This window comes from Salvelinus alpinus, chromosome 4 (assembly GCF_045679555.1).
Source record: "Salvelinus alpinus chromosome 4, SLU_Salpinus.1, whole genome shotgun sequence".
Taxonomy (NCBI): Eukaryota; Metazoa; Chordata; class Actinopteri; order Salmoniformes; family Salmonidae; genus Salvelinus; species Salvelinus alpinus.
Window position 1 is genome coordinate 31,320,764 of NC_092089.1, and position 23,435 is coordinate 31,344,198.

The 23,435-nt window shown below is 48.5% G+C and overlaps 1 protein-coding gene across 5 annotated transcripts in view; it reads left to right on the forward strand.

Annotated features, from left to right (window-relative positions):
* Positions 1-23,435, forward strand: part of myh14 (myosin, heavy chain 14, non-muscle) — a 91,502-nt gene that overhangs the window by 23,504 nt on the left and 44,563 nt on the right. For 4 of the 5 annotated variants that reach the window (XM_071395001.1, XM_071395004.1, XM_071395003.1 and 1 more), the window contains 7 exons: positions 5,826-5,940; positions 11,634-11,681; positions 13,558-13,650; positions 13,812-13,875; positions 14,090-14,188; positions 18,558-18,701; positions 19,105-19,319. In XM_071395001.1, the coding sequence (XP_071251102.1) occupies positions 5,826-5,940; positions 11,634-11,681; positions 13,558-13,650; positions 13,812-13,875; positions 14,090-14,188; positions 18,558-18,701; positions 19,105-19,319 (778 nt within the window). The remainder of the gene's footprint in view (positions 1-5,825; positions 5,941-11,633; positions 11,682-13,557; positions 13,651-13,811; positions 13,876-14,089; positions 14,189-18,557; positions 18,702-19,104; positions 19,320-23,435) is intronic. The other variant, XM_071395002.1, reaches the window with a different exon arrangement.

A 23,435-nucleotide genomic window follows, 5' to 3' on the forward strand; every position in this document is an offset into this window, starting at 1 on the left:
GCCTACACGTGTGTATAGAGGAATACACTGCACGGTTCCTCTGTTCACTGGTGGCCTACACGTGTGTATAGCGGAATACACTGCACGGTTCCTCTGTTCACTGGTGGCCTACACGTGTGTATAGCGGAATACACTGCACGGTTCCTCTGTTCACTGGTGGCCTACACGTGTGTATAGAGGAATACACTGCACGGTTCCTCTGTTCACTGGTGGCCTACACGTGTGTATAGAGGAATACACTGCACGGTTCCTCTGTTCACTGGTGGCCTACACGTGTGTATAGAGGAATACACTGCACGGTTCCTCTGTTCACTGGTGGCCTACACGTGTGTATAGAGGAATACACTGCACGGTTCCTCTGTTCACTGGTGGCCTACACGTGTGTATAGAGGAATACACTGCACGGTTCCTCTGTTCACTGGTGGCCTACACGTGTGTATAGCGGAATACACTGCACGGTTCCTCTGTTCACTGGTGGCCTACACGTGTGTATAGCGGAATACACTGCACGGTTCCTCTGTTCACTGGTGGCCTACACGTGTGTATAGAGGAATACACTGCACGGTTCCTCTGTTCACTGGTGGCCTACACGTGTGTATAGAGGAATACACTGCACGGTTCCTCTGTTCACTGGTGGCCTACACGTGTGTATAGAGGAATACACTGCACGGTTCCTCTGTTCACTGGTGGCCTACACGTGTGTATAGAGGAATACACTGCACGGTTCCTCTGTTCACTGGTGGCCTACACGTGTGTATAGAGGAATACACTGCACGGTTCCTCTGTTCACTGGTGGCCTACACGTGTGTATAGAGGAATACACTGCACGGTTCCTCTGTTCACTGGTGGCCTACACGTGTGTATAGCGGAATACACTGCACGGTTCCTCTGTTCACTGGTGGCCTACACGTGTGTATAGCGGAATACACTGCACGGTTCCTCTGTTCACTGGTGGCCTACACGTGTGTATAGAGGAATACACTGCACGGTTCCTCTGTTCACTGGTGGCCTACACGTGTGTATAGAGGAATACACTGCACGGTTCCTCTGTTCACTGGTGGCCTACACGTGTATATAGAGGAATACACTGCACGGTTCCTCTGTTCACTGGTGGCCTACACGTGTGTATAGCGGAATACACTGCACGGTTCCTCTGTTCACTGGTGGCCTACACGTGTGTATAGAGGAATACACTGCACGGTTCCTCTGTTCACTGGTGGCCTACACGTGTGTATAGAGGAATACACTGCACGGTTCCTCTGTTCACTGGTGGCCTACACGTGTGTATAGAGGAATACACTGCACGGTTCCTCTGTTCACTGGTGGCCTACACGTGTGTATAGAGGAATACACTGCACGGTTCCTCTGTTCACTGGTGGCCTACACGTGTGTATAGAGGAATACACTGCACGGTTCCTCTGTTCACTGGTGGCCTACACGTGTGTATAGAGGAATACACTGCACGGTTCCTCTGTTCACTGGTGGCCTACACGTGTGTATAGCGGAATACACTGCACGGTTCCTCTGTTCACTGGTGGCCTACACGTGTGTATAGCGGAATACACTGCACGGTTCCTCTGTTCACTGGTGGCCTACACGTGTGTATAGAGGAATACACTGCACGGTTCCTCTGTTCACTGGTGGCCTACACGTGTGTATAGAGGAATACACTGCACGGTTCCTCTGTTCACTGGTGGCCTACACGTGTGTATAGAGGAATACACTGCACGGTTCCTCTGTTCACTGGTGGCCTACACGTGTGTATAGAGGAATACACTGCACGGTTCCTCTGTTCACTGGTGGCCTACACGTGTGTATAGAGGAATACACTGCACGGTTCCTCTGTTCACTGGTGGCCTACACGTGTGTATAGAGGAATACACTGCACGGTTCCTCTGTTCACTGGTGGCCTACACGTGTGTATAGAGGAATACACTGCACGGTTCCTCTGTTCACTGGTGGCCTACACGTGTGTATAGAGGAATACACTGCACGGTTCCTCTGTTCACTGGTGGCCTACACGTGTGTATAGCGGAATACACTGCACGGTTCCTCTGTTCACTGGTGGCCTACACGTGTGTATAGCGGAATACACTGCACGGTTCCTCTGTTCACTGGTGGCCTACACGTGTGTATAGAGGAATACACTGCACGGTTCCTCTGTTCACTGGTGGCCTACACGTGTGTATAGAGGAATACACTGCACGGTTCCTCTGTTCACTGGTGGCCTACACGTGTGTATAGAGGAATACACTGCACGGTTCCTCTGTTCACTGGTGGCCTACACGTGTGTATAGAGGAATACACTGCACGGTTCCTCTGTTCACTGGTGGCCTACACGTGTGTATAGAGGAATACACTGCACGGTTCCTCTGTTCACTGGTGGCCTACACGTGTGTATAGAGGAATACACTGCACGGTTCCTCTGTTCACTGGTGGCCTACACGTGTGTATAGAGGAATACACTGCACGGTTCCTCTGTTCACTGGTGGCCTACACGTGTGTATAGCGGAATACACTGCACGGTTCCTCTGTTCACTGGTGGCCTACACGTGTGTATAGCGGAATACACTGCACGGTTCCTCTGTTCACTGGTGGCCTACACGTGTGTATAGAGGAATACACTGCACGGTTCCTCTGTTCACTGGTGGCCTACACGTGTGTATAGAGGAATACACTGCACGGTTCCTCTGTTCACTGGTGGCCTACACGTGTGTATAGAGGAATACACTGCACGGTTCCTCTGTTCACTGGTGGCCTACACGTGTGTATAGAGGAATACACTGCACGGTTCCTCTGTTCACTGGTGGCCTACACGTGTGTATAGAGGAATACACTGCACGGTTCCTCTGTTCACTGGTGGCCTACACGTGTGTATAGAGGAATACACTGCACGGTTCCTCTGTTCACTGGTGGCCTACACGTGTGTATAGAGGAATACACTGCACGGTTCCTCTGTTCACTGGTGGCCTACACGTGTGTATAGAGGAATACACTGCACGGTTCCTCTGTTCACTGGTGGCCTACACGTGTGTATAGAGGAATACACTGCACGGTTCCTCTGTTCACTGGTGGCCTACACGTGTGTATAGAGGAATACACTGCACGGTTCCTCTGTTCACTGGTGGCCTACACGTGTGTATAGAGGAATACACTGCACGGTTCCTCTGTTCACTGGTGGCCTACACGTGTGTATAGAGGAATACACTGCACGGTTCCTCTGTTCACTGGTGGCCTACACGTGTGTATAGAGGAATACACTGCACGGTTCCTCTGTTCACTGGTGGCCTACACGTGTGTATAGAGGAATACACTGCACGGTTCCTCTGTTCACTGGTGGCCTACACGTGTGTATAGAGGAATACACTGCACGGTTCCTCTGTTCACTGGTGGCCTACACGTGTGTATAGAGGAATACACTGCACGGTTCCTCTGTTCACTGGTGGCCTACACGTGTGTATAGAGGAATACACTGCACGGTTCCTCTGTTCACTGGTGGCCTACACGTGTGTATAGAGGAATACACTGCACGGTTCCTCTGTTCACTGGTGGCCTACACGTGTGTATAGAGGAATACACTGCACGGTTCCTCTGTTCACTGGTGGCCTACACGTGTGTATAGAGGAATACACTGCACGGTTCCTCTGTTCACTGGTGGCCTACACGTGTGTATAGAGGAATACACTGCACGGTTCCTCTGTTCACTGGTGGCCTACACGTGTGTATAGAGGAATACACTGCACGGTTCCTCTGTTCACTGGTGGCCTACACGTGTGTATAGAGGAATACACTGCACGGTTCCTCTGTTCACTGGTGGCCTACACGTGTGTATAGAGGAATACACTGCACGGTTCCTCTGTTCACTGGTGGCCTACACGTGTGTATAGAGGAATACACTGCACGGTTCCTCTGTTCACTGGTGGCCTACACGTGTGTATAGAGGAATACACTGCACGGTGCCTCTGTTCACTGGTGGCCTACACGTGTGTATAGAGCAATACACTGCACGGTTCCTCTGTTCACTGGTGGCCTACACGTGTGTATAGAGGAATACACTGCACGGTTCCTCTGTTCACTGGTGGCCTACACGTGTGTATAGAGGAATACACTGCACGGTTCCTCTGTTCACTGGTGGCCTACACGTGTGTATAGAGGAATACACTGCACGGTTCCTCTGTTCACTGGTGGCCTACACGTGTGTATAGAGGAATACACTGCACGGTTCCTCTGTTCACTGGTGGCCTACACGTGTGTATAGAGGAATACACTGCACGGTTCCTCTGTTCACTGGTGGCCTACACGTGTGTATAGCGGAATACACTGCACGGTTCCTCTGTTCACTGGTGGCCTACACGTGTGTATAGCGGAATACACTGCACGGTTCCTCTGTTCACTGGTGGCCTACACGTGTGTATAGAGGAATACACTGCACGGTTCCTCTGTTCACTGGTGGCCTACACGTGTGTATAGAGGAATACACTGCACGGTTCCTCTGTTCACTGGTGGCCTACACGTGTGTATAGAGGAATACACTGCACGGTTCCTCTGTTCACTGGTGGCCTACACGTGTGTATAGAGGAATACACTGCACGGTTCCTCTGTTCACTGGTGGCCTACACGTGTGTATAGAGGAATACACTGCACGGTTCCTCTGTTCACTGGTGGCCTACACGTGTGTATAGAGGAATACACTGCACGGTTCCTCTGTTCACTGGTGGCCTACACGTGTGTATAGAGGAATACACTGCACGTTTCCTCTGTTCACTGGTGGCATACACGTGTGTATAGAGGAATACACTGCACGGTTCCTCTGTTCACTGGTGGCCTACACGTGTGTATAGAGGAATACACTGCACGGTTCCTCTGTTCACTGGTGGCCTACACGTGTGTATAGAGGAATACACTGCACGGTTCCTCTGTTCACTGGTGGCCTACACGTGTGTATAGAGGAATACACTGCACGGTTCCTCTGTTCACTGGTGGCCTACACGTGTGTATAGAGGAATACACTGCACGGTTCCTCTGTTCACTGGTGGCCTACACGTGTGTATAGAGGAATACACTGCACGGTTCCTCTGTTCACTGGTGGCCTACACGTGTGTATAGAGGAATACACTGCACGGTTCCTCTGTTCACTGGTGGCCTACACGTGTGTATAGAGGAATACACTGCACGGTTCCTCTGTTCACTGGTGGCCTACACGTGTGTATAGTGTCCTTTCTGTTATATGTGTTTGTTGTGTTTATATGTCCTTCATAACTGGGTTGTATTTGTGTGTTTTTATGGAGGACCCTTGTGGAACGAGATGTGGTTTATGTGTGTGAGTTTCTCATACTTGTTTCTGTGTATCAGAAGCTTCTAAAGCCATGACATCATTTTCTGTAAACTTCTGACCCACAGGAATTGTGATACAGTGAATTATAAGTGAAATAATCTGTCTGTAAACAATTGTTGGAAAAATTACTTGTGTCATACACAAAGTAGATGTCCTAACCGACTTACCAAAACTATAGTTTGTTAACAAGAAATTTGTGGAGTGGTTGAAAAAAGAGTTTTAATGACTCCAACCTAAGTGGATGTAAACCTCCGACTTCAACTGTATATACTGTACATACACACATCAGTTTTGACTTTCACTTCTCCCTTGTATGCTGTGCAAGTTTGAGTTTATGTATTATTGTGTCCTGTGTGTGTGTGTGTGTGTGTGTGTGTGTGTGTGTGTGTGTGTGTGTGTGTGTGTGTGTGTGTGTGTGTGTGTGTGTGTGTGTGTGTGTGTGTGTGTGTGTGTGTGTGTGTGTGTGTGTGTGTGTGTGTGTGTGTTCCAGAGGCGAGTCTGGCGCAGGGAAGACAGAGAACACTAAGAAAGTCATCCAGTATCTGGCTCATGTGGCCTCGTCCCATAAGACTGGAACTCTGGGTAGAAACAAGGAGGCCTCACAGGTAAACTGGGGAAGGAGGGAGAAGAGGAGAAGGGGGGAGGAAGAAGAGACTATATGGAGGAAATGGGGGAGAGGAGGAGGAAATGGGGGAGAGGAGGAGCTTGGTCAGAAGACAAAGACAGAGAAGGGGAAGAAGATGTGAGGAAAGAGATGAACTGGATGAAGAACAAGAATAGGAAGAGGATTGATTGATGGATGATGTTTATTGTCCTGACTGAGGGAGAGGGTTGATGGATGATGTTTATTGTCCTGACTGAGGGAGAGGGTTGATGGATGATGTTTATTGTCCTGACTGAGGGAGAGGGTTGATGGATGATGTTTATTGTCCTGACTGAGGGAGAGGGTTGATGGATGATGTTTATTGTCCTGACTGAGGGAGAGGGTTGATTGATGGATGATGTTTACTGTCCTGACTGAGGGAGAGGCTTGATGGATGATGTTTATTGTCCTGACTGAGGGAGAGGGTTGATTGATGGATGATGTTTACTGTCCTGACTGAGGGAGAGGGTTGATTGATGGATGATGTTTACTGTCCTGACTGAGGGAGAGGATTGATGGATGATGTTTATTGTCCTGACTGAGGGAGAGGATTGATTGATGGATGATGTTTATTGTCCTGACTGAAGGAGTGGATTGATTGATGGATGATGTTTATTGTCCTGACTGAGGGAGAAGATTGATTGATGGATGATGTTTATTGTCCTGACTGAGGGAGAGGGTTGATTGATGGATGATGTTTATTGTCCTGACTGAGGAAGAGGATTGATTGATGGATGATGTTTATTGTCCTGACTGAAGGAGAGGATTGATTGATGGATGATGTTTATTGTCCTGACTGAGGGAGAGGGTTGATGGATGATGTTTATTGTCCTGACTGAAGGAGAGGGTTGATTGATGGATGATGTTTATTGTCCTGACTGAGGGAGAGGGTTGATTGATGGATGATGTTTATTGTCCTGACTGAGGAAGAGGGTTGATTGATGGATGATGTTTATTGTCCTGACTGAAGGAGAGGGTTGATTGATGGATGATGTTTATTGTCCTGACTGAGGGAGAGGGTTGATTGATGGATGATGTTTATTGTCCTGACTGAAGGAGAGGGTTGATGGATGATGTTTATTGTCCTGACTGAGGGAGAGGGTTGATGGATGATGTTTATTGTCCTGACTGAAGGAGAGGGTTGATTGATGGATGATGTTTATTGTCCTGACTGAGGGAGAGGGTTGATGGATGATGTTTATTGTCCTGACTGAGGGAGAGGGTTGATGGATGATGTTTATTGTCCTGACTGAGGGAGAGGGTTGATTGATGGATGATGTTTACTGTCCTGACTGAGGGAGAGGCTTGATGGATGATGTGTATTGTCCTGACTGAGGGAGAGGGTTGATTGATGGATGATGTTTACTGTCCTGACTGAGGGAGAGGGTTGATTGATGGATGATGTTTACTGTCCTGACTGAGGGAGAGGATTGATGGATGATGTTTATTGTCCTGACTGAGGGAGAGGGTTGATTGATGGATGATGTTTACTGTCATGACTGAGGGAGAGGATTGATGGATGATGTTTATTGTCCTGACTGAGGGAGAGGGTTGGTTGATGGATGATGTTTATTGTCCTGACTGAGGGAGAGGGTTGATGGATGATGTTTATTGTCCTGACTGAGGGAGAGGATTGATTGATGGATGATGTTTATTGTCCTGACTGAGGGAGAGGGTTGATTGATGGATGATGTTTATTGTCCTGACTGAGGAAGAGGATTGATTGATGGATGATGTTTATTGTCCTGACTGAGGGAGAGGGTTGATTGATGGATGATGTTTATTGTGCTGACTGAGCGAGAGGATTGATTGATGGATGATGTTTATTGTCCCGACTGAGGGAGATGGTTGATTGATGGATGATGTTTATTGTGCTGACTGAGCGAGAGGGTTGATTGATGGATGATGTTTATTGTCCTGACTGAGGAAGAGGATTGATTGATGGATGATGTTTATTGTCCTGACTGAAGGAGAGGATTGATTGATGGATGATGTTTATTGTCCTGACTGAAGGAGAGGATTGATTGATGGATGATGTTTATTGTCCTGACTGAGGAAGAGGATTGATTGATGGATGATGTTTATTGTCCTGACTGAAGGAGAGGATTGATTGATGGATGATGTTTATTGTCCTGACTGAGGGAGAGGGTTGATGGATGATGTATATTGTCCTGACTGAAGGAGAGGGTTGATTGATGGATGATGTTTATTGTCCTGACTGAAGGAGAGGGTTGATTGATGGATGATGTTTATTGTCCTGACTGAGGGAGAGGGTTGATGGATGATGTTTATTGTCCTGACTGAGGGAGAGGGTTGATGGATGATGTTTATTGTCCTGACTGAGGGAGAGGGTTGATTGATGGATGATGTTTACTGTCCTGACTGAGGGAGAGGCTTGATGGATGATGTTTATTGTCCTGACTGAGGGAGAGGGTTGATTGATGGATGATGTTTACTGTCCTGACTGAGGGAGAGGGTTGATTGATGGATGATGTTTACTGTCCTGACTGAGGGAGAGGATTGATGGATGATGTTTATTGTCCTGACTGAGGGAGAGGGTTGATTGATGGATGATGTTTACTAACATGACTGAGGGAGAGGATTGATGGATGATGTTTATTGTCCTGACTGAGGGAGAGGGTTGGTTGATGGATGATGTTTATTGTCCTGACTGAGGGAGAGGGTTGATGGATGATGTTTATTGTCCTGACTGAGGGAGAGGATTGATTGATGGATGATGTTTATTGTCCCGACTGAGGGAGATGGTTGATTGATGGATGATGTTTATTGTCCTGACTGAGGGAGAGGGTTGATTGATGGATGATGTTTATTGTCCTGACTGAGGAAGAGGATTGATTGATGGATGATGTTTATTGTCTTGACTGAAGGAGAGGATTGATTGATGGATGATGTTTATTGTCCTGACTGAGGGAGAGGGTTGATGGATGATGTATATTGTCCTGACTGAAGGAGAGGGTTGATTGATGGATGATGTTTATTGTCCTGACTGAGGGAGAGGGTTGATTGATGGATGATGTTTATTGTCCTGACTGAGGAAGAGGATTGATTGATGGATGATGTTTATTGTCCTGACTGAAGGAGAGGATTGATTGATGGATGATGTTTATTGTCCTGACTGAGGGAGAGGGTTGATTGATGGATGATGTTTATTGTCCTGACTGGGGGAGAGGGTTGATTGATGGATGATGTTTATTGTCCCGACTGAGGGAGATGGTTGATTGATGGATGATGTTTATTGTGCTGACTGAGCGAGAGGCATGATTGATGGATGATGTTTATTGTCCTGACTGAGGGAGAAGATTGATTGATGGATGATGTTTATTGTCCCGACTGAGGGAGATGGTTGATTGATGGATGATGTTTATTGTCCTGACTGAGGGAGAAGATTGATTGATGGATGATGTTTATTGTCCTGACTGAGGGAGAGGGTTGATTGATGGATGATGTTTATTGTCCTGACTGAGGAAGAGGATTGATTGATGGATGATGTTTATTGTCCTGACTGAGGGAGAGGGTTGATTGATGGATGATGTTTATTGTCCTGACTGAGGGAGAGGGTTGATGGATGATGTATATTGTCCTGACTGAAGGAGAGGGTTGATTGATGGATGATGTTTATTGTCCTGACTGAGGGAGAGGATTGATTGATGGATGATGTTTATTGTCCTGACTGAAGGAGAGGATTGATTGATGGATGATGTTTATTGTCCTGACTGAGGGAGAGGGTTGATTGATGGATGATGTTTATTGTCCTGACTGAAGGAGAGGGTTGATTGATGGATGATGTTTATTGTCCTGACTGAGGGAGAGGGTTGATGGATGATGTTTATTGTCCTGACTGAGGGAGAGGGTTGATGGATGATGTTTATTGTCCTGACTGAGGGAGAGGGTTGATTGATGGATGATGTTTACTGTCCTGACTGAGGGAGAGGCTTGATGGATGATGTTTATTGTCCTGACTGAGGGAGAGGGTTGATTGATGGATGATGTTTACTGTCCTGACTGAGGGAGAGGGTTGATTGATGGATGATGTTTACTGTCCTGACTGAGGGAGAGGATTGATGGATGATGTTTATTGTCCTGACTGAGGGAGAGGGTTGATTGATGGATGATGTTTACTGTCCTGACTGAGGGAGAGGGTTGATGGATGATGTTTATTGTCCTGACTGAGGGAGAGGGTTGATTGATGGATGATGTTTATTGTCCTGACTGAGGGAGAGGATTGATTGATGGATGATGTTTATTGGCCTGACTGAGGGAGAGGATTGATTGATGGATGATGTTTATTGTCCTGACTGAGGGAGTGGATTGATTGATGGATGATGTTTATTGTCCTGACTGAGGGAGAGGAGTGATGGATGATGTTTATTGTCCTGACTGAGCAAGAGGGTTGATTGATGGACGATGTTTATTGTGCTGACTGAAGGAGTGGATGGGGAACGAGAATAAGGCAGGAAGAAAGTGAAAGAACGAGAGCGTGTAGGGATGACTTGTTATGACTTGTTATGAAGTTGTATTAAAGATGTATATTGAAACTATGGTTGAAACAAGGTATACTGCTACATTTTGCGTTACACTACATGTTGCTACTACTTCATGACTTACTGTCCCTGCCCTGTCCTCTCTCACTGCCCTCTCTTCTCTCCATGCCCTCTCCTCTCTCCATGCCCTCTCCTCTCTCCCTGCCCTCTCCTCTCTCCCTGCCCTCTCCTCTCTCACTGCCCTCTCCTCTCTCCCTGCCCTCTCCTCTCTCCATGCCCTCTCCTCTCTCCCTGCCCTCTCCTCTCTCCCTGCCCTCTCCTCTCTCCATGCCCTCTCCTCTCTCCCTGCCCTCTCCTCTCTCCCTGCCCTCTCCTCTCTCCCTGCCCTCTCCTCTCTCCCTGCCCTCTCTTCTCTCCATGCCCTCTCCTCTCTCCCTGCCATCTCCTCTCATTCTCCCTCTCATGTACTCTCCTCCCCCTACTGCCCCTTATCCTCCCCTTTTTCTACTGTTTTCCTGTTTTCTTTCTCCTATCCTTTCCTCCCTCTCTCCCTCCTCCCTCTTGATTTTGCACTATCTCCTACCGTCTCTCCTCCCCCTCTTTCTTCTTCTTCTCTCCCTGCCCTCTCCTCTCTCCATGCCCTCTCCTCTCTCCCTGCCCTCTCCTCTCTCCCTGCCCTGTCCTCTCTCACTGCCCTCTCTTCTCTCCATGCCCTCTCCTCTCTCCATGCCCTCTCCTCTCTCCCTGCCCTCTCCTCTCTCCCTGCCCTCTCCTCTCTCCCGGCCCTCTCCTCTCTCACTGCCCTCTCCTCTCTCCCTGCCCTCTCCTCTCTCCATGCCCTCTCCTCTCTCCCTGCCCTCTCCTCTCTCCCTGCCCTCTCCTCTCTCCCTGCCCTCTCCTCTCTCCCTGCCCTCTCCTCTCTCCCTGCCCTCTCTTCTCTCCCTGCCCTCTCCTCTCTCCCTGCCATCTCCTCTCATTCTCCCTCTCATGTACTCTCCTCCCCCTACTGCCCCTTATCCTCCCCTTTTTCTACTGTTTTCCTGTTTTCTTTCTCCTATCCTTTCCTCCCTCTCTCCCTCCTCCCTCTTGATTTTGCACTATCTCCTACCGTCTCTCCTCCCCCTCTTTCTTCTTCTTCTCTCCCTGTGTTCAGATGGATGGCAGTAGGTCGTTGCCCCGGGGCAGTTCCATGGTGAACAGGGTGAGTGGGCTCTATCCTGTCCTGTCTTCTCCTCTTTCCTTCTCTTCTGTTCTGCCTACCGATTCTGGTTTATGCTCCAGACTAACATCCTTTAACAACACCATTACTGATGTGTTCCTCCATAACTGTCAAGCATTTTGTTTTTGTTTGTACTGCATTCATTGGTCTGTTGTTGTCTTTTGTTGTTTGTTTGTCTCATCCGTTGATTCTCCCATCCTTCCCGTGTTTCTCAATCTCTCAGAGTGTGCAATATGTGAGTATAATATAAAGTATAAAGACTCTTATCACCACTGTGGGCTGATTGAGGTAAGACATTGCAGAATTGCAGATAGATGTAGAATGTATAGAGCAGACATAATTATCTTGTTCAGTATAAGAGAGAATCTTGTCTGTTTTAGACAATACATTTCTGTCTGAATGTTCTGAAAAGTTGCTGTCTCCTGAATGAAAGCCCTGCTGTTCTCTGGTGTCTATGGGTGTTTGGCTTTTTACTGTACGGTATATTTGTAGCAACACCCAATGGGTGCTAGAATAAGAGGTAGTGGGCGGGTCTATGAATCTCTCTCAATGTCCTGATTGGCTGGATTAACAACCTGTCAATCGTCAAACCATATACAGTTGCCCAATGAAAATGCTCTAGTTTCCTGATTGACAGCTGGTGTTAATCCCGCCCATAGGTGGGTCTCAGAATCATTCCCCTCATCGGTGAAGGAAAGCTTTGGAATTCACTGATGATGCACAAAAGCTTGGTCTTAAAACAACCGCCGATCTGAAAACCAGATAGGTGGAAGCTCCCCTAAACCCTTTGGACGCTAAGATAGAGCCATCACCTTAGTGATTACACCTATCCAGTCTTTTCTGATCTGCTAGCACTGAAGGGGTAGTGGCTAGAGGTTGTTCTCAGACCGGGCTATAGACCTCCCTCCCCATCCTCCCTTTACAGTGAATGAGCTCAATGCTTCCATTCTGGTGGCCACACCTGTGAATGATGGCCAAATACACCAGGCATTTACCATGTAGAATAGTTAAGCATACATTCTGGCTGTCCAGGAGTCGCCACACATACCTGTCTGTGTGTGTGCGTGCTTTTTATGTGCGTGTGTTGTTGCGTGCGTGTGCACTTGGTGCTTTGTCTAGTAGTATGTGCATTGTTGTCAGTCTGAGCTTTGTTCCCATGCAAAGCCCTGGCGTCTTGCTGTGTGTAGCTTTGAGTGCTGCTTGGCTGGCGTTCTTTACCTGCCGCTTTTAAATCCACCTCCAGTAGCTCCCTAGATAATGCTAATGCTAATGCTACTGTACTTAAAGCTATCGAGCTAGTGGAGCTATAGCCTGAGCCACTGTGTAGCTAAAGCTAGAGCTAGCATCTGCGGCCATACTTTCTGATCTAACGCAGTGGTTCTCAACTGACACGATAAATCCATGTGAACTAGTGCAACAGCACAGGGACACCATTACACAGCCTCTGTGCTAGTTGGTTTCTGTTAAGCCACTTAGCCGTTGTCTGGCCGAGGTCTGGCCGAGGTCTGGCCCAGGTCTGGCCGAGGTCTTGGCAGGGCACCAATGTAGAGTTGTTGAATGCACAAAGTCTGGCACCTTGGCCGGTATATGTTAGATGGCTAGATGCTGAAAATGTCTGTAAGAGAACACATGAAAAGCTATTTATCTCTAGATTACTCTGGGCTCATCCTGTTGAGATGCTACTACAGACTGTATCTTGAAAATCAGAGTTGAGACCACTGGGTTACTGCCTTGTTGACTGGCTGATGAGTCTGGTCTCCCCTCTTTTGTACTGGGATTGGGAGAACAGTATTTTGGGTTGTGGAGTTGCTTTGTGATTATGTCCCAGTGTTGATGCGGTGCCTGTCCTGTCCTCCAGGGGGAGCTAGAGAGACAGCTGCTACAGGCCAACCCCATCCTGGAGGCCTTCGGAAATGCCAAGACCGTCAAGAACGACAACTCCTCCAGATTTGTAAGAATGTATTAATATCTAGATTGATCCCAGATAAGATCTACAGTATGTTTTTAATTGGCTGTATTTTTATTTACTGTGTTTGTTGTTGAGTTTGTATCATTTTTTTCATTAATATGTTAATCATCAACTGACACATTTCTTCTCCTCTTGTCTCTCAGGGCAAATTCATCCGTATTAACTTTGACGTGGCTGGATACATTGTCGGTGCCAACATTGAGACCTGTATCCTTCCTCTGCAGTCAGACTCTGTTTCCAGTCCCAACCTAAATATTACTGTTGTAATTCATTAGTATGCTCACTGGTGGGTCACTGCTAATCTGTCATCAGGTAGAAGTTGCCCTACACACAGGGGTCAGCTCAGGGAAGCAGGGGATGCAAAACTGCCCTTAGATTAGTGTCTGGGGCTATTGAACCCTTCCTTTACCCCTGACCTCAGACCTGCTGGAGAAGTCGAGGGCGATCCGTCAGGCCAAAGATGAAAGGACCTTCCACATCTTCTACCAACTCATGTGTGGAGCTTCAGAGGCCACCAGAGGTGAGAGAGGGGGAGAGGAGAAAGAGAGGGTAGGAGAGGGAGGGGAGAAAGAGAGGGTAGGAGAGGGAGGGGAGAAAAAGAGGGTAGGAGAGGGAGCGGAGAATGAGAGAGTAGGAGAGGGAGGGGAGAAAGAGAGAGTAGGAGAGGGAGGGGAGAAAGAGAGGGTAGGAGAGAGAGGGAAGAAAGAGAGGGTAGGAGAGGGAGGGGAGAAGGAGAGAGTAGGAGAGGGAGGGGAGAAAGAGAGGGTAGGAGAGAGAGGGGAGAAAGAGAGGGTAGGAGAGGGAGGGGAGAATGAGAGAGTAGGAGAGGGAGGGGAGAAAGAGAGGGTAGGAGAGAGAGGGAAGAAAGAGAGGGTAGGAGAGGGAGGGGAGAAAGAGGGTAGGAGAGGGTGGGAAGAAAGAGAGGGTAGGAGAGAGTAGGAGAGGGAGGGGAGAAAGAGAGGGTAGGAAAGGGTGGGAAGAAAGAGAGGGTAGGAGAGGGAGGGGAGAAAGAGAGGGTAGGAGAGGGTGGGAAGAAAGAATGGGTAGGAGAGGGAGGGGAGAAAGAGAGGGTAGGAAAGGGTGGGAAGAAAGAGAGGGTAGGAGAGGGAGGGGAGAAAGAGAGGGTAGGAGAGGGTGGGAAGAAAGAATGGGTAGGAGAGGGAGGGAAGAAAGAGAGAGTAGGAGAGGGAGAGGAGAAAGAGAGGGTAGGAGAGGGTGGGAAGAAAGAATGGGTAGGAGAGGGAGGGGAGAAAGAGAGGGTAGGAGAGGGAGGGGAGAAAGAGAGGGTAGGAGAGGGTGGGAAGAAAGAATGGGTAGGAGAGGGAGGGGAGAAAGAGAGGGTAGGAAAGGGTGGGAAGAAAGAGAGGGTAGGAGAGGGAGGGGAGAAAGAGAGGGTAGGAGAGGGTGGGAAGAAAGAATGGGTAGGAGAGGGAGGGGAGAAATATAGGGTTGGAGAGGGTGGGAAGAAAGAGAGAGTAGGAGAGGGAGAGGAGAAAGAGAGGGTAGGAGAGGGTGGGAAGAAAGAATGGGTAGGAGAGGGAGGGGAGAAATAGAGGGTAGGAGAGGGTGGGAAGAAAGAGAGGGTAGGAGAGGGAGGGAAGAAAGAGAGAGTAGGAGAGGGAGAGGAGAAAGGGGATGGGTTGAATAGGTAGATCTGGTGAATAGGTAGATCTGGTGAATAGACAGATCTGGTGAATAGGTAGATCTGGTGAATAGGTAGATCTGGTGAATAGGTGGATCTGGTGAATAGGTGGATCTGGTGAATAGATAGATCTGGTGAATAGACAGATCTGGTGAATAGACAGATCTGTTGAATAGACAGATCTGTTGAATAGATAGATCTGGTGAATAGATAGATCTGGTGAATAGACATATCTGGTGAATAGACAGATCTGTTGAATAGACAGATCTGGTGAATATATAGATCTGGTGGATAGATCTGGTGAATAGATAGATCTGGTGAATAGATAGATCTGGTGGATAGATCTGGTGAATAGGTAGATCTGGTGAATAGACAGATCTGGTGAATAGATATATCTGGTGAATAGACAGATCTGGTGAATAGACAGATCTGGTGAATAGACAGATCTGGTGAATAGATAGATCTGGTGGATAGATCTGGTGAATAGATAGATCTGGTGAATAGATAGATCTGGTGGATAGATCTGGTGAATAGGTAGATCTGGTGAATAGATAGATCTGTTGAATAGACAGATCTGGTGAATAGGTAGATCTGGTGAATAGACAGATCTGGTGAATAGGTAGATCTGGTGAATAGACAGATCTGGTGAATAGACAGATCTGTTGAATAGATAGATCTTGTGAATAGATAGATCTGGTGAATAGACAGATCTGGTGAATAGATAGATCTGGTGAATAGACAGATCTGGTGAATAGACAGATCTGTTGAATAGGTAGATCTGTTGAATAGACAGATCTGGTGAATAGATAGATCTGGTGGATAGATCTGGTGAATAGATAGATCTGGTGGATAGATCTGGTGAATAGGTAGATCTGGTGAATAGACAGATCTGGTGAATAGATAGATCTGGTGGATAGATCTGGTGAATAGGTAGATCTGGTGAATAGATAGATCTGGTGGATAGATCTGGTGAATAGGTAGATCTGGTGAATAGACAGATCTGGTGAATAGATAGATCTGGTGGATAGATCTGGTGAATAGATAGATCTGGTGAATAGATAGATCTGGTGGATAGATCTGGTGAATAGGTAGATCTGGTGAATAGATCTGGTGAATAGACAGATCTGGTGAATATATAGATCTGGTGGATAGATCTGGTGAATAGATAGATCTGGTGGATAGATCTGGTGAATAGGTAGATCTGGTGAATAGATCTGGTGAATAGACAGATCTGGTGAATATATAGATCTGGTGGATAGATCTGGTGAATAGATAGATCTGGTGAATAGATCGATCTGGTGGATAGATCTGGTGAATAGGTAGATCTGGTGGATAGATCTGGTGAATAGACAGATCTGGTGAATATATAGATCTGGTGGATAGATCTGGTGAATAGATAGATCTGGTGAATAGATCGATCTGGTGGATAGATCTGGTGAATAGGTATATCTGGTGGATAGATCTGGTGAATAGGTATATCTGGTGAATAGATAGATCTGTTGAATAGACAGATCTGGTGAATAGGTAGATCTGGTGAATAGACAGATCTGTTGAATAGATAGAACTTGTGAATAGATAGATCTGGTGAATAGACAGATCTGGTGAATAGATAGATCTGGTGAATAGACAGATCTGGTGAATAGACAGATCTGTTGAATAGGTAGATCTGTTGAATAGACAGATCTGGTGAATAGATAGATCTGGTGGATAGATCTGGTGAATAGATAGATCTGGTGAATAGATATATCTGGTGAATAGATATATCTGGTGGATAGATCTGGTGAATAGGTAGATCTGGTGAATAGGTAGATCTGGTGAATAGACAGATCTGGTGAATAGATAGATCTGGTGAATAGACAGATCTGGTGAATAGATAGATCTGGTGGATAGATCTGGTGAATAGATAGATCTGGTGAATAGATAGATCTGGTGGATAGATCTGGTGAATAGGTAGATCTGGTGAATAGACAGATCTGGTGAATAGACAGATCTGGTGAATATATAGATCTGGTGGATAGATCTGGTGAATAGATAGATCTGGTGAATAGATAGATCTGGTGGATAGATCTGGTGAATAGGTAGATCTGGTGAATAGATCTGGTGAATAGACAGATCTGGTGAATATATAGATCTGGTGGATAGATCTGGTGAATAGATAGATCTGGTGAATAGATCGATCTGGTGGATAGATCTGGTGAATAGGTAGATCTGGTGGATAGATCTGGTGAATAGACAGATCTGGTGAATATATAGATCTGGTGGATAGATCTGGTGAATAGATAGATCTGGTGAATAGATCGATCTGGTGGATAGATCTGGTGAATAGGTATATCTGGTGGATAGATCTGGTGAATAGGTATATCTGGTGAATAGATAGATCTGTTGAATAGACAGATCTGGTGAATAGGTAGATCTGGTGAATAGACAGATCTGGTGAATAGGTAGATCTGGTGAATAGATAGATCTGGTGAATAGGTAGATCTGGTGAATAGGTAGATCTGGTGAATAGGTAGATCTGGTGAATAGATAGATCTGGTGAATCGGTAGATCTGGTGAATAGACAGATCTGGTGAATAGATAGATCTGGTGAATAGGTGGATCTGGTGAATAGATATATCTGTTTAATGTTTTGTTTGAAAAATGAACTTCGATTCATGACATTTGATCCTTTTACTGATTATTATCCTATTTCCTCTGTTTCCCTCTCCCACTGTTTCCCTCTCTCTCTGTTTCCTTCTCTCTCTGTTTCCCTCTCTCTCTCTGTTTCTCTCTCTCTCTCTCTGTTTCCCTCTCTCTGCTTCCCTCTCTCTCTGTTTCCCTCTCTCTGTTTCCCTCTCTCTCTCTGTTTCCCTCTCTCTCTCTGTTTCCCTCTCTCTCTCTGTTTCCCTCTCTCTGTTTCCTTCTCTCTCTGTTTCCCTGTCTCTCTCTGTTTCTCTCTCTCTCTGTTTCTCTCTCACTATGTTTCCCTCTCTCTGTTTCCCTCTCTCTCTGTTTCCCTCTCTCTCTCTGTTTCCCTACTCTGTTTCCCTCTCTCTGTTTCCCTCTCCCTCTGTTTCCCTCTCTCTCTCTGTTTCCCTACTCTGTTTCCCTCTCTCTGTTTCCCTCTCTCTCTGTTTCCCTTCTCTGTTTCCCTCTCTCTCTCTGTTTCCCTTCTCTGTTTCCCTCTCTCTGTTTCCCTCTCTCTCTCTCTTTCTCTCTCTGTTTCCCTCTCTCTGTTTCCCTGTCTCTCTCTCCTCTCTGTCTGTAGCAGACCTTCTCCTTGGTAGTGCTGACCAGTACAGGTTTCTGAGTGGAGGTGCTATTCCTGTTCCAGGTCAGAGTGACGCTGACAACTTCACCCAGACCATGGACTCTATGACCATCATGGGATTCACACCAGAGGAGTCTCTGTGTAAGGGAGAGAGGGATGGAGGGGAGGGGAGGAAGGGAGGAAGGGAGGGGGTGAGGGAGGAAGGGGAGGGGGGACAGAGCTTTCCTCAGAACATGGAAGTAAAAAAATATATTTTCTCTCCATCCCTTTCTTTCTTTCTGCCTGTCTGTCTCCCTCCTCCCTCCCTCCCTGCCCTCCTCTTCATCCTTCTCTTTCTTTCTGTCTGTCTGTCTGTCTGTCTGTCTGTCTGTCTGTCTGTCTGTCTGTCTGTCTGTCTGTCTGTCTGTCTGTCTGTCTGTCTGTCTCCCTGCCCTCCTCTCCATCCTTCTCTTTCTTTCTGCCTGTCTGTCTGTCTGTCTCCCTCCCCTCCTCTCCATCCCTCTCTTTCTGCCTGTCTGTCTCCCTCCTCCCTCCCTCCTGTTAGCCATGTTGAAGGTGATCTCTGCGGTGCTCCAGTTTGGGAACATCTCGTTCACTAAGGAGAAGAACCAGGACCAGTGCTCCATGCCAGACGACACGGCTGCCCAGAAACTGAGCCACCTGCTGGGCATCAGCGTGCTGGAGTTCTCCCGGGCCATCCTCACCCCCAGGATCAAAGTAGGACGTGAGTACGTCCAGAAGGCCCAGACCAAAGAACAGGTGAGACACACACACACATTAATACACTAATCCTGAGCATATCTGTAACGATGTGCGCTGAGAGTCGGGAAGCAAGTTCAGGGAGTGAGTGATTTAATCAATAAACACAACATAATACAAAACAAGAAACACGAACAACGCACAGACATGAAACTGAAACAGAAACAATAACACCTGAGGAAAGAACCAAGGGGAGTGACAGATATAGGGCAGGTAATCAGGGAGGTGATGGAGTCCAGGTGAGTCTGATGAGGTGCTGGTGTGCGTGACGATGGTGACAGGTGTGCGTGACGATAGTGACAGGTGTGCGTGACGATGGTGACAGGTGTGTGGGACGATGGTGACAGGTGTGCGTGACGATGGTGACAGGTGTGCGTGACGATGGTGACAGGTGTGCGGAACGATGGTGACAGGTGTGCGTGACGATGGTGACAGGTGTGCGTGACGATAGTGACAGGTGTGCGTGACGATGGTGACAGGTGTGCGTGACAGGTGTGCGGGACGATGGTGACAGGTGTGCGTGACGATGGTGACAGGTGTGCGGGACGATGGTGACAGGTGTGCGTGACGATGGTGACAGGTGTGGGGGACGATGGTGACAGGTGTGCGGGACGATAGTGACAGGTGTGCCGGACGATGGTGACAGGTGTGCGTGACGATGGTGACAGGTGTGCGTGACGATGGTGACAGGTGTGCGGGACGATGGTGACAGGTGTGCGTGACGATGGTGACAGGTGTGCGGGACGATGGTGACAGGTGTGGGGGACGATGGTGACAGGTGTGCGGGACGATGGTGACAGGTGTGCGTGACGATGGTGACAGGTGTGCGTGACGATAGTGACAGGTGTGCGTGACGATGGTGACAGGTGTGCGTGACAGGTGTGCGGGACGATGGTGACAGGTGTGCGTGACGATGGTGACAGGTGTGCGTGACGATAGTGACAGGTGTGCGTGACGATGGTGACAGGTGTGCGTGACAGGTGTGCGGGACGATGGTGACAGGTGTGCGTGACGATGGTGACAGGTGTGCGTGACAGGTGTGCGGGACGATGGTGACAGGTGTGCGTGACGATGGTGACAGGTGTGCGTGACGATGGTGACAGGTGTGCGGGACGATGGTGACAGGTGTGCGTGACGATGGTGACAGGTGTGTGGGACGATGGTGACAGGTGTGCGTGACGATGGTGACAGGTGTGCGGGACGATGGTGACAGGTGTGGGGGACGATGGTGACAGGTGTGCGGGACGATGGTGACAGGTGTGCGTGACGATGGTGACAGGTGTGTGGGACGATGGTGACAGGTGTGCGTGACGATGGTGACAGGTGTGCGGGACGATGGTGACAGGTGTGGGGGACGATGGTGACAGGTGTGCGTGACGATGGTGACAGGTGTGCGTGACGATAGTGACAGGTGTGCGTGACGATGGTGACAGGTGTGCGGGACGATGGTGACAGGTGTGCGTGACGATGGTGACAGGTGTGCGTGACGATGGTGACAGGTGTGCGTGACGATGGTGACAGGTGTGCGTGACGATGGTGACAGGTGTGCGTGACGATGGTGACAGGTGTGCGTGACGATGGTGACAGGTGTGGGGGACGATGGTGACAGGTGTGCGTGACGATGGTGACAGGTGTGCGTGACGATGGTGACAGGTGTGCGTGACGATGGTGACAGGTGTGCGGGACGATGGTGACAGGTGTGCGGGACGATGGTGACAGGTGTGCGTGACGATGGTGACAGGTGTGCGTGACGATGGTGACAGGTGTGCGGGACGATGGTGACAGGTGTGCGTGACGATGGTGACAGGTGTGCGTGACGATGGTGACAGGTGTGCGGGACGATGGTGACAGGTGTGCGTGACGATGGTGACAGGTGTGCGTGACGATGGTGACAGGTGTGTGGGATAATCAGCAGCCTGATGACCTAGAGCCTGGAGAGGGAGCATACGGGACAATATCTAAGACTAATGGCATAGTAGTTGGTACAAATCACTCCATGAGCTATAAACCTCGAGGAGACTAAACTTGTTGTTGTCACCTTAGACTGTAAGTTGTCATGGTCAAGGCATATTGATTTAGTTGTTGTAAAGATGGGGTCTGTCTGTGATAAAGAGATGCTCAGCATTCTTAACACAACACTTGAAGAAAGAATCTGTAGTTGTATCATGTCCTGACTACTTCCAGGTGATCTGGTCAGGGGCTGTAAAGAGGACCTATCAGAACAGAACAGCACGTCTTGCCCTGCAGTGTTCACAGAGAGGTCATGTCAACTAAATGCATGTTGACCTCTTCTGGCTTAGAGCAGAGATTGACTGCATCACTTCTTGTTTTCTGTAAGAAATATTAATGTGTTAAAAACTACAAACTGTCTATTCAATCAACTAACACAGCTCTGACAGACAGGCGTACCCCACAAGACATGCCACAGGCGGCCTCCTCACAGTCTCTAAAGCCAAAACCAATTCAAAGCAACACACAGTAATATATAGCACCATGGATGCATGGAACTCCCTGCCATCTCAAATCACTCAAGCTTGCTGCAAAATTAGCTTAAAAAACAAATAAAACAGCACATCACAGCACAGCGCCTCTCCACTTTCTGACCTAAAGAGCTTGTTGTATCCAGTCCTCTCCCTCCCGAGCACATCTGGTGTTTGAGTTAAAGATAAGATGTGCCCTTGGCATTAGGATAACAGGACCTGCTTAGAGAAAGCAGTTGTAAACTAAGCCGCAGTAGAATAAGGACTTTGGTCGTGCTCCATATGATGATGAAGTTCAAGAGATTCAAGAGTGCTGAGGAGAAAACTGTAGTTGATGTTTTAGCTGGACAGAACTGATGTATGGGACTTCACCAAGTTACCCTTCACCATACAGAGAACCCACTGTGGGTGGTGTGTAAGGGGTGCGTGACTGGCTGCAGGGAAGTCAGGCGCAGGAGAGCAGAACTGGGTAATAACCGGAGCAGTTTAATATGCATAACCAACGGCACCCAGAACAACAAAATATGGGTACAAAATAACCCGTCGCGAACCACTCAGAGTGCACAAGCACTTCACAACAAACAATTTCACACACAGACATGGGGGGAACAGAGGGTTAAATACACGACAAGTAATGAGGGAATGTAAACCAGGTGTGGGGGAAAACAAGACAAAACAAATGGAAAATGAAAGGTGGATCGACGATGGCTAGAAGACCGGTGACGTCGAACGCCGCCCGAACAAGGAGAGGAACCGACTTCAGCGGAAGTCGTGACAGTACTCCCCCCGTGAGCCGTGCGCCGACACCGACCTCGGGGGGGCGACCCGGAGGGCGAGATGCAGGGCGATCTGGACGGAGACGGTGGAACTCCCGCAGCATTGAAGGGTCCAAGACATCCTCCACCGGAACCCGGCATCTCTCCTCCGGACCGTACCCCTCCCACTCCACGAGGTACTGAAGGCCACTCGCCCGACGCCTCGAATCCAGTATGGAGCGAACGGAATACGCCGGGGCCCCCTCGATGTCCAGAGGAGGCAGAGGAACCTCCCGCACCTCAGACTGCTGGAGTGGACCAGCCACCACCGGCCTGAGGAGAGACACATGGAACGAGGGGTTAATGTGATAATCAGAGGGAAACTGTCATCTGTAACATACCTCGTTCACCCTTCTTAGGACTTTAAATGGCCCCACAAACCGCGGACACAGCTTCCGGCAAGGCGCTAGAACCGGCTGGTACCCCAGTACGCACTGGAAGGGGGAGAGGTTAGTGGAGGAGTGGTGGAGCGAGTTCTGGGCCAGGAAATCGACCGACAGGTGCGACCAAGGCCGTTGTGGAACGGGTAAGGGGTGTAGCTTACCTCTGGGCAGGTGCCTAGGAGCCTTACACTGGGCGCACACCGAGCAGGAGGAAACATAAACCCTCACGTCCTTAGCCAAAGTGGGCCACCAGTACTTCCCACTCAGTCAGCACATCGTCCGAAAGATGCCTGGATGACCAGAGGAGGGTGACGTGTGTGCCCAATAGATCAGCCGGTCACGGACAGCAGACGGAACGTACAGACGCCCAGCGGGACACTGGAGGGGAGCGGGCTCTGCACGTAACGTCTGCTCAATGTTGGCGTCCAGCTCCCACAC